At 40.2% G+C, this 12,358-nt stretch overlaps 1 protein-coding gene across 1 annotated transcript in view; it reads left to right on the forward strand.

Annotated features, from left to right (window-relative positions):
* Positions 1–11,781, forward strand: part of ADGRL4 (adhesion G protein-coupled receptor L4) — a gene marked incomplete at its 3' end in the record, with an annotated part of 75,135 nt that extends 63,354 nt beyond the window's left edge. The window contains exons 14-16 of the mRNA XM_082002947.1: positions 9,051–9,142; positions 10,729–10,897; positions 11,722–11,781. Coding sequence (XP_081859073.1) covers positions 9,051–9,142; positions 10,729–10,897; positions 11,722–11,781 — 321 coding nt within the window. The remainder of the gene's footprint in view (positions 1–9,050; positions 9,143–10,728; positions 10,898–11,721) is intronic.
* Between the last annotated feature and the right edge of the window lie 577 nt (positions 11,782–12,358).

A 12,358-nucleotide genomic window follows, 5' to 3' on the forward strand; every position in this document is an offset into this window, starting at 1 on the left:
AAGACTGAGTCTGCAACTTTGGTTGAAACAGATGAGTTCAACCTGCAATGTTGTTCAGCAACAATGATACCTGCTGTGCTAAATAATCACTGAGTTGGAAAGTACTTGCCCTGTTTAGTGGATAGGACCAGCCTCCGTATTGCCATACCCAGTGGATGTGGTTTCTCAGGAAGACCAGGGCTTTCACATGAAATTAAGGTTTTTCCTTCCTTCCCTCTGTCATTAAAGCCCCTGTTCTAAAGTCCCTGGAAATACTTGGAAAAAGAAGCCGTGGCCATTAGTCTACAACACGAAAATTACCTACTCTTATGCTGTTACACAGGAACAAACTCTTCACATAAGATTCAAAGATCTTTGAAGGGTGTTCCATGTCTTTATTTTTTTTAAATCAGTTTAGCTAGTAATGTGATAAGAAAAAGCATGGGAAGACGTCCTTTCGGTGCATCTGAGGGAGAACATTAGATTTCAAAAGTCCAGTGTGTCGTCTGTCATCAAGAGTGAAGCAAGCAGACACAGCAGATGAGGGACTACAGGTGCATGCCAAGGGGAAGGGGAAGAGCACCCACAGGTCCCAAGACATCCCACAGCTCGGTGCAGGTCAATGTCCCAGGCATCCTGCTTTTCTAGTAACATAAACTGTGCCCACTATTTTAATGGATCCAAGTATATAAAGCCTTAGTGGATTTTTTCAGGAAAGCCACACAACTTCCAGAATCAGCATAAATTGTTCATTGAAAGGACACCGTAGGTTTGCTTTAGATAGTTAACATAGACTGATGACGTCTTTTGGACTTTCTTAGTAATTACATGATGACTATGTCCACACTACATATTTTCTCACTCAAATCACAAAGCCCCTTTGATTCATCGCTTGCAGACATTCAGAGAAGCAAATTTAAATTCACAGTAGTAATTGGTTGTGAATACTCTGTTTGGAAATTTCACTTGGTCACTAAAAGAGTTTTTGATGGCTTTGGGTAAGATCATAAGCCACAGCAGAATCATGAATATTTCTAAAAAACAAAGGGCCGAATTCCTTAGGGGATTTGGCAAACTGTGGAAGGCATGAACAGCTTTCTGCCAACTATTCACACTCCCAAAGTGGCAAATACAGCCTGTTGTCAGACTCGACATCTCAGTTGTGCTCCTGATGCTGCCTCCCTCCTGGGAGCTTGTCCATTCACCAAAGCTAGCTGTGCTAAAAGGTAATATACAACTGTTCTACTCCTCTTTACCAGGGCTCCTGCATAAAGCTCCAGATGCAGCCTAAGACAGGTTTGCATTTATGCAAAGAAACCGTAGGATAGGTGTAACGTGTGGTCTGAAGTCTGTGATGCACCTGGAATCGGTTCATTAAACAGCCTGATTTATGTCATTACCAACTCCCAAGTAAATACACGTTCTCAAAAGCTTCTTGGAAAAGGAGAAGAGTAAATCTTGTAATTAATTATACTGTGAGCAAGATAGACCCCAGATCTAGTTGGGCTAACGTGTATGGCTGAGGTCAGATACATCTCTATTGGTTCATCCCTCCTGTCCTTGGCTGCAAAACTGAGGCTAAATAAAAATATTTAGGTCAGTATGTGTTTAGCTTTGCAATCCAATAAGAAACAGCATTGAATCCAGAAGTCTGAGAAGCTATTTACTCTGATGAAAAATATAGAAACCCCATCTATTTATTTATTTATTTACAGCTTGCTATAAGTGTTCTAAAACTATAAAGGAAACAATTGAGTCTAAAACTACAGCTTGAGGTATGTAAAAGAGCAATTTTGAAATATTCATATATAAAGAGCAACCCTATGTGAAAATTATGTATTTCCTGAGACAGGGCTTGAAATAAACTCATTTAACTATGTTTCAACTTTAAACAAGTGAAATTATTAAAATCTTAGAATCATAAAATTGTAATCCTGTATTATTGAAAATGTTTCCCCAAAATATAGCTTAAAGGGGGGTCATTAATGTTTTTGTTACATTTTCTACTCCCATATAAGACTGCCGTTGTATACCTAAAGCATTCGAGAAAGTATATTCACTGGGGACATGATAATGAAATAAATCATTCAGGAGACAAACCCAGACTGTTTGAGTGCCAGCTTGTGTCCAATTGTATGCAATTAATACAGCATACATTTTCATTTTGAAGCTTAAGCTGTTGTATAGTTAGTAGCTTAATTCTGTTCTCCCCTGACTGAATAACGATGACCCACTGAATGTTGTCGTTTTACCCAACCATTAGCCAGACAGCCAGAGAGACAGAAATGTATTGCTCTCTGTGGCTGAATTCAAAACATCCCAAGCTCATTAATTCACACACTCATAATAAGGGTCATTGTAAAGACTGATACAGATACAGCTGCTCTGAACTTCAGACATTTTTTGAAAGAACCAAATTCAATATGATATATGTAAAAAACTCAAGTATATGCCTAAGAGAGCAGCAGGAGAAATTTTCTCATTCTTTTTTGTGAGATCTGACATCAGCATATAGATGGTTTCATCAATTATTGAGACAGAGACTAAGAAAGGAAAAGGGAATGATTTGGGGGTTTCATTTTTGAAGTTTGAATGTAAAGTGCTCAGACTGAATCAGAACTAGTATGTCTTTAGAATTAGCTGCCTCTTTCTTATACCTTCTCTTCTTTGTAATGCTAGAGAGCCTTAAAAGGCTGGTGTTTAAAGTGTTTTAATAACTTTTGAAAGGCTGGAGTGTATCTTTTACACAAGGACATCATATACGAAATTACCAATTCTTTTTTATTCTATAAATACTTGTCTATTGGAAATAGCCTCAAAATACTCAGTCTCATATTAAACAGTTACTCCACTGTTAAAAAAAAAAAACCCTATCTTTAGATAGTCCTGGATGAGGAACTGGGGGTGAGGGACATCCAGGTATTCCTGCTCCAGTGACTATTTAATTATTTATGTGGTATGGAATAGATCCAGCAGGGCTGATGGAGAAATAGCAGTGAACAGTTTGTACAGGGGCTGGAGAAACTAGGGGTCATAGCCTAGTCTGAATATTAAGTACAACAGAAAATTGTGCCCCTGCCTCCAACATCCTGGATAAATGGCCTGTCTACAGGGAACGTCATTGTTCAGGAGTGTCCTTTCTGGTTTTAATTAGAAAAGTTATCCTAGTCAGGAAGCTTTTCCTGGTGATAGTCTAAAAACAGTAAATGTCTTTTAGTGCTAATGAACTGACATTTTTCAACAAAAAAATGCTGGACAAAATTTTCTTGAATGCCTCTCATCCTGATCTGTTTCATTTTACTAGATGTCCAGGTGCTAACTGAGGTACTGCCATGAAGGACAGACCGTTTCCCTCTAAGCTTTCAAGTGCTCTTTTGTCTTGCTTAAAAGAAGGGAGTGAGGGGGAGAAGGAAAAAAAGATTTCTTAGTTGCCAAATTTGACAGCTGTCTGCTACCTTGATGGGGCAGAATGATGATATATCACTTCACTCAGTATCTTACAATTTAATTGTAATTAATTATGAAAGAAACTACAACTCTTCAACATGAGTGCAAATATTTTTATTTGCAGGCAGATGTTTTGCATGCTTTAAATTTTGTGTATTTCATACCATTCAGCACTCAACTAAAAATAACTATCATTCTGTACCTACACGGAGAGAGTTTCATGCAGTGTGAAACACTAACATCATATTTACTTGAGCACAGAACATTATGTTACTCTTCCAATATATAAAATGCGTACATTTAACAGTGGAATTAAGGACCTATTTTAAATATAGCAGTTGCTAAGCAATGTGTTATTAGCAGAACTCCAACAGCCTGGAACATTTAGCATTTTAGGACCTACTTACTCGTTTTTATATTATTACTTAGTTTGCAAAATACAGTTAGTAATCAACAGAGAGGTTTACAATTTGCTCAGACAATAGACGAGATGGTTGTTTCTCAGTGTGCTTCTGGATCCTCATCTTAGGAAAAAGAACCAAGTAAATATTATATCTTGATATGCATACAACTCTATTATTTTCTACTACAAGCTGCGGGTGGGTGAACTCTGCTGCAGTGGTCCCAGAACTGCGAGGAGCAGAAGCCAACGCAGCAGTACCTTGCTCTAGCCATGCACACCGTTGGGCAGCTGCCCTTCATTACAGGAGCCTATGCAGAAGTACTCTGCTCAGCGAGCCGCGGCAGGCAGAGGGAGGGATGCAAATCTGCAGATAGAGGTACAGAGCCATCCTAGCTCTAGGTGGAGGTAGCTTAACGCTTACACACAGGTTTTCCCATCCTAGCCTAAAACACATGTGATTGATTGAACAGAGCTCCCCAGGCTAATTCCTTTAGCAAAACCTCTTTTTTGTTGCCAAGATGATTAGGAAAGCACCTGGAAATTTCTTTGAATTTGCAATTGCTTTTTCTCTCCTGTGAATTTATTTACAAGAGGAAATTATCCAGACCAATGCTGTGGCTGGGGGTCAGATCCAATCCTAGGACCTGTACCACTCCAGACAGCTCTGAACTCTTCCTTGCACGTCTGCTGTATCTTACCCATCACCGTCACCAATATGCGGTTTCTATCTTAAACATTACCATGGAGATCCGCAAACCATAGCTACAGGAAAACGTCACTCCCCTGCTCTGTACCACAAAGTGCATCCATGACACATGCAAGTGTTAATCTGCAGAGCAAAACCCACAGCGGTGTCCACTGTCGCCCATGAATCCCTCGAGACTGCCGCTCTCTGTGATGCGTAGGGATAAAGCCTTGACAATGCTGGAGGCAATGGGAGTTTCTCTGTTTAACAGTTCTGCCATTGGTTTAATGGGGCCAGAAGTAACTCCAAAGTCCTAAATCCTCATGACCTCTCAAGACAGGTGATCTCCCCAAGAGAGTTGTACCAAACACCATCCTCCCTTTAACCTCAGTCACAGGTGTACAATAAAACCTAGCTCATCCAGATTTGTGGCTTCTTGAAGATTATCCTGGGTTATACAGAGACATAAATGTAGTTGCCCATACGTACAGAATCACGATCTCATGATGTCCTAATAACTGCCCTTATTAAATGTCTATTTCACATAAACGCATTTTAAGTGTCCTACCATTTGTCCATAAATATACCACAACGTTTCTAGAATTTAAGAAAGCTAAAAATACTTTTACAAACATCTTTAAGGAGAAATGATTCCCTGAAGATGCTATGAGTGTAGGCCGTTCCTATATCAGCTCTTGTCTTTGATTAACCACTTAAAAAAAGAAAAAAAAAGGAATAGATTAATTATTAAAATTAGTCCTGCAGTGCACCTGAGCACGCTGAGTGAAACATGATTCCCACTGGATCTTGGGGGATGGAGGGTTGAAGATGTTCAGCAACTCACACAATTGGGCTTGGAGGGAGAAAGTCAGAGCTTTCCTTTGTGAAACAGAAAGGACTGAGTGCACTGTTTGCCCAATAGCAGTTTGGCATGGTTTGTTAAAAAAAAAAAAAAAAAAAATCAGTTCTGGGCTTGGAATCAATGCAATTCCCCTTTAGCCTATGAGACTTGCTGAGAAGCCCCTCTCAGGACATGCAGCAGTTTCTCTGGCTGCTCAGCCATGTAATAACACTGAAAACAAAAGCACGAGAACTTACCGTGTCACGCTGCAATGTCATTATTCACTTGATAAAACTGTGGCCGTGCCACAACATTTCATACTTCGGGTTTGCCCAAAGCTGCGGAGTCGCTCTGCTCATTACCCCGGTGACTTCTCCCCAAAGCCGGCACGAGGCAGCAGCAGTCCCCAGGCTGGCCCTCCCCAGGCCTGTGCAAAGCCTGGCCTGAGCTTGGCTCCAGTCACCTGCACGTCTTGCCCTACTCCAGCCTGCTGCCGCTCTGGAGAGAGTGTGCCTTATGTCTGCCGTTTCATTCTCATTCACCTTGCCTGTCACCTCAAGGCAGCCTTAATTATAACGTCATGGAAGGTTTGTTCAACAAGATCTGAAGATTGTGCTTTAATTACAAAAATGAAAACACGCAATTACAACCAAAGTATGTATAAAACACAATATTTGGCTATAAGTAGCAGCTGAAGCCTTTTTAGATGTTTTAGTGTCTCTCACCCAGAAGTCCCTCAATTTGTCCCAACTGGAAGATTTGGGGATCCAGGTTTCCTTGTGCCTATCTATATTTTGGGTGCCTTTTTCAGCCTGCTACTTCCATTTGTGCTCATTTGAAGCTCAGCTTTGGATACAAATTCAAAAGTCTTCGGTGGTTCTATGTCTGGTCAGGCATTTTGGGTGATTTCACTTCCTACCCCATTTGTTGAAATACGAATGGCTTTTTGAGGGTATCAGTTATATAAAGGCCATGTCTCCTTTGGTCCTACTCAGTCCAACTCTCCATCGTGAACTTTTTACTCTCCATTTCCCAGAAACAGCTGAGGCTACTGGTATGTTCATAGCAAAGAATATGAAAGGTACCAGGTCGCAGCAGCAGATGTTAAGCTTAGGATACCTGTTAGATTACCTCTAAAAGCCATACTTGACACATTATTAGCATTAACTAGTTTTTCTCATGGATTTACCCATGAGTTCATGTTATTGTTTCCCCTCAACTTTTGCTGGTTTTCTGTGTCACAAGACAGTTACAACTACTTTGTTGTTGCCTATTTTGTCCCCCAAAAGACATAATGCAGTGCCAGAGGGCTCTAACTTAGGTTGAAAAGAAAAAATAATTGGTATGTTGCCTAAAGCTACTGTTTTGAGACACTGAACATTGTGTAAAGGCAGTCTATGCACTTTGGTATAGATATTCTTTATTGATGAAGTGCTTCAAAATGGGGCAAAAACTGACTTAAGACTTTAATAAATCTTGGAAATGACCGGGTATTTCAGAAGTTAAGCTCACCCTCATTACCCTGTAACACTACCTCCTGCAAGGCTACCTGAGACTTATTGTACAATAATTGTGTTCTGGCAGCTGACTCCGAGAAGCCGGCGTGAACCTCTCCCGCTCCCCCGATACACGCAGATTATCCCCATTAGAATGAATTGATGAATGAAAAGATCATAGTTAATGGGTATTGCTTTAATGCAGAGGTCCAAATCCGATTATCCTGTGCAACGGACAGCGTAAATATTATTTGTGTAAAGGAGCCCTTCTGGGACAAAGAGCAATGGAGTCCGCTGCCATGAGGCCCCACATCCATTCATTGCCCACCCCACCATTGCTCAGCAAAACCTCTCCAGTTCTGCAGCTGGTTTATGTGGCCGAAGGATAACGGGGTTTGGCCCATAGAGCTTCTTAGCGAGCCTATTAAAGGCAATAGGAAGGCTCTCATCGACATTAGTGATCTTGGCGATGGGCCAGCAGAGAGGAAGGTTGGTTGAGTGGTTTGTGTTTGCAATCTCGATAACAGTTTCTGAGTAAGTCTGTATTCTCCATGCTCGTGGTACTTTGATCACATTTCACCCTACCTTTTTCACATTAATAAATACATTAGGTGGGTTATGCAGACTACAGTGTGTGCACTAAGTTATTTCATACATTAGTCACCAACAAATATAAGATAAAAAGTAAGTCTGCATATAATTACCCACAACTGCTAACTGACTTATAATTAACTTTGAAAAATTGCTGGTTTAGGAGATATTATAGATTACAATTTTAAATACAAGGAGCTTCAAAATAGCTCTCATGATCAGTGCAAGTACAAGGTATTCAGTGAAGGATTAATTCCCTAAACTGCTAATCAGCTCTATCTCCTGTCTTATCAAATTGTAAATATATTATGCTGTATTAAACTATGAGCATGCAGCTAATTAAAGCACAGCCTGCATTTCATATCAGATACTCCCCCCCTTGACACAACAAAAATGTTCTAAGGACATACATAACAAGTGTTAACAAATGAAAGTGATTCTTTTTACAATGATGCTGTGGTCCTCCAGCAGTCTTTTGTCTTCATTTCAGAGGAATTTTTTTTTTTTTTTTTTAAGAAAAAGAAAGAGGGAGGAAAACCACACTGTCTTTCTGGAGAAACAAGTTGGGGAAGACATTAATTCTATTCATTCTATAGCTGGAAGCCCACAGGAACCAACCAAGGGATTACAACCAAGAATCTACAAATAGTATCTGGAGGATATCCAGCTAAAATTTGGTTCATTTACAAACATTTTTAATAGATTCTGACGTTAAATGCTGCAAAGCAAAGTAAGACTTCTTTTAAAAAAGCAAGAAAGCAAACCCATCCACGTTGTTAAAGGAATGCACTATAAATTTAAATGAAAGATCAGTGAAGCCTAGCCGAGCAAACAGAGGTTCAGAACCATAATTGAACATCATTTGCAAAACTGCTTCTTTTAGTTGTTTTTTTCGGTTTCAAACTCAAATAAAGCAATGCCATTATAAAGAAGGCAGGAAAAAAAAATACTGAAATTATTCACCTATGAAACAAACATAAAATATAAGAGAGAATATGCAGCAAGGAACCTTTCAACCAAAGTTTTTTTTTTAAAAATTCTTTGTGTAAACCTGAAAAATTTTTTGTGCCGCTTGAACATTTTCACACCGCAAAGACCTCTGAACATATGATGTTATTAATGTTATTCAGCAACAAAAGACATAAATTTTGTCAAGATCTACATGATACAGTACAATAGAAAATCCATGGGGGGGGGGCTGTTTGGTTTTCTCCGTTGCCCTCTCCTCACCTCTCCTTTCCTTTCCTTTTTTTTTTTTTTCCTTTCTTCTGTTCTTAAACATCTCTACTTAAGGAAAAAAATCTCAGCAGGAAATCGAAGAGATTTACCAATAAAATCAATAAACATTTGCAGACTGTTGGTAGTGATACTGTTGAGATAAGGTAGAGTTACAGCCCTGTTTGATCAATGTTTATTACTGGGCTCATATTTTTTTAATAGAAGTGGATCAGAAAAGGGCGGGGGGGGGTTCCCCTCCCGGCATTGGATTCTGTAGGTCTCATATACACAGAAACTTTATCTGACTTGTTTAATTTAAATGTGTAACAGTTACTGAAATTCAAAAGCATCCTGGTCTGAACTAAAAGTTCCTTTCTTCACTCTCCCCAGGTTAATTTGTTGGCTTTCGGAGTGATTATTTATAAAGTATTTCGACACACTGCAATGTTAAAGCCAGAAGTTAGTTGTTATGAAAATATAAGGTAAGTTTGCCATTTAATACAAGTTCTACTTTCTGTAAGTTTAAATACAGCCAGAGATGCAAGTGAGTATTCAAAAATAACAGTTTAATCTTCTGGGAGATTTGCAGAAAAAGGATGATTTTTTTTGTTTTTCTGTTACCCCCTCATATAGATTTGGAGGTAGATTTTGCAATCTTTATTCCTGTTGAACAACACCTTGTACAGTAACCTTGTGTGAGATGTGCAGGAGGAATACAATGAGTAGTCTGTATCAACCAGAGGGTAAAGCCTGACGGCAAGGTTAAAGAAGTAATTGTCATTTTTTCTGAAGTACTTTCCACAGCCTTTATGCAAGCCAAACCAGATTTCAAAACTTACACCTGAATTGGGACCAAAATATTTGCCTTGAAGTAACAAGTGATTCAGTGATAAGAGAATCAAGCCATTCATGGCGTTTGTAAAATTCTACAGTAGGACATTGTGCTTCTCTGGCGTGGGAGGGGTGGAGAGGGCTCTCTCCAGGATTTTTACTTTGCATGCTGCTATGATTTTTCCATCAGCTCCCTCTCTTTAAAACTGATTTATAGGGACCTTGAAAACCGTTTGTGCAGGAAAAGCTGAAGTGTACTACAGGGAACATTGAAAACAACTTACTGTTTGTGTTGCTTAGGAACACTCCCGCAGTTTCAATGCATCGCACTAGATTTATAGTTAGGATTTAGCAATTGTTTGATTGATTACTTTCTCTTATTCCTCACCCTTCGTAGCTTCATGTGGTGAGCTGGTTTTAATGAAGTTGAAAATTATTCATTTTCAGAGAAACAGTGCTAAAAATGTCTGTTGTTCAAAGGAAGTCCTGCAATGACTGGGCTGAGAATGAATAAGAAAGTAATCAGTGGCTTCATTTCCAAGACAACATGCTGTAATTTGCTCGAGTCTGTGAGCAGGGCTCTACAGCACGTTAGAAAAAAAAAAAAAAATCACAGCCAATCAGTTACTATAATTTGAAAGCGTCAATATGCTGGCCCAGGAACTATTTGAGAGCGTTTGTGTTCTAAAAACAAAATTATTTTTTTTTTAAAGAGAAAGAATGAAAGAAAGAAAGTCTAGTTTTACAGCTGGAACCGTCTTCTGCAGTGAGCCGGAGAGGCAGCCTGAGAACCCTTTGATGTCACGCACATGTCCTGACCTAGGCGCATACTGTACATTTTTCTGGGTTATTTTTTGAGGAGGATAAGGGGGAGGGGGAAAAGTGAGGGAATGCTTCATAACAGACATATGTTTTTCCTTGGGGAATTACGCTAACAGTAGATTTAAATCAAATCATATGGTGCTGCAGTACACCAGAGAAAACATATCTGAAGATTAAAGCAGCCAGTGTTTTAAAGGCCCTCCAGTTTTACTCCTTTGCTCTTCGGCGGCGATCGCGTGAGCCAGCTTGTGCCACAGTGCTACAGCACACCCTGAAGAGCAGCCCATGCATTTGCACTTCTCAGGCCTTTGCAGCCGAGAAAAAATTGCTCAGGCGGCATTCACCGTTCAAAGCGGTGAAGGAAAGAAAATAACGCGCACCCGCACGTTGTTCCCAATGCTTCCTTCCTGCCCAGGTCCTGTGCCCGAGGTGCTCTGGCTCTCCTGTTCCTCCTTGGGGCTACCTGGATCTTTGGGGTCCTCCACGTCGTACAGGGATCCGTGGTGACCGCGTATCTTTTTACAATCTTCAACGCGTTCCAGGGAATGTTCATCTTCATATTTCTTTGCGTGTTGTCTAGGAAGGTAAGTGTCCCGCTCCGTGTGGGAAGTGGCGCGGGTAGTCACAAGCACCCACACAGGGAGGTGCCCAGCCCTGAGGTGGTCACGGTGCCAAGACTTTATCAGAGCACAGGAGGAAATCCTTGTACCATGGATGGGGGAGAGGAGGGAAGAGGGGAAGCTTTGCTATTGCTTTCAGCGGAGGCAGAACCTCTGCCCAATTCTTACACAGAATCACACACAGAATCACAGAATCACTAGGTTGGAAAAGACCTTCAAGATCATCAAGTCCAACCATTAATCCAGCGCCACCATGTCCCCTAAACCATGTCCTGAAGTGCCACATCCACACGTTTTTTGAACACTTCCAGAGCTGGCGACTCCACCACCTCCCAGGGCAGCCTGTTCCAATGCTTGACCACTCTCTCGGTGAAGAAATTTTTTCCTAATATCCAATCTAAACCTCCCCTGGCGCAACTTGAGGCCATTTCCTCTTGTCCTATCACTAGTTACTTGGGAGAAGAGGCCAACACCCTCGTCGCCACAACCCCCTTTCAGGTAGTTGTAGAGAGCGATAAGGTCTCCCCTCAGCCTCCTCTTCTCCAGACTTAAAAAACCCCAGTTCCCTCAGCCGCTCCTCATAAGACTTGTGCTCCAGCCCCCTCACCAGCTTCGTTGCCCTTCTCTGGACACACAACACCTTCTCACGTATTTTCTCCCAGTTTTGAAAACAATGTGTGCAACAGGGGAAAATGTTTTTTGAAATTGTAGAGCTGGATATAACGCCATTAACCTATAGATAAATAGATAAATCTATTTCATATTTGAATTCAATATTTTTATTTCAGATTCAGGAAGAATATTATAGGTTGTTCAAAAATGTTCCTTGCTGTTCCTGCTTGAGATAAATGGAAGGAAAACATGCGTGAGCATCTCGGCGGAAGAAGGGAGCAACCTAGGTGATGTTGTTATGGATATTACAGAAAAATATGGTATTGTGAAAGTATGAAATGACCCAGTGAGCAGGCATATCTCTTAACTGAATTACTGGCTGGTTTTGTACATACGTGTGCATTCATGCAGAGCATTTATATTATGCTGTAGAGAAACAGTACACAAAACAAAGTGGATTATTGCAAAACATATTGATGAAGACCAGGGAAAGAAGCCAATTTCTAAAGAGGATCAAAACTTTTCATGATTTAGGTTTTGTTTATAGTATTGGAAATATCTGCAGTTCTTGAAAGCAAGATACCAAAAACCAAATGGCGCAGCAGATTTTATGAATTGCTTCACTAGTGGAAACATGTTCACTGTCTTTTTGTAGTACCGAGCTTCTTACATTAAGTTGTGTGTGGTCATCTGCAGGGAATGGGTTACATTACAGAGTCAATAGATAAAGACCTGCTTCAGCCCAGACTTTTGAAAACATTTCTTTTAATTTAAAGTAGATTAAAAAAAGGAATTTGTTTAATATTATTCTCT

Source organism: Phaethon aethereus (genome assembly GCF_964289735.1).
Source record: "Phaethon aethereus genome assembly, chromosome: 8".
In the NCBI taxonomy this organism is placed as follows: Eukaryota; Metazoa; Chordata; class Aves; order Phaethontiformes; family Phaethontidae; genus Phaethon; species Phaethon aethereus.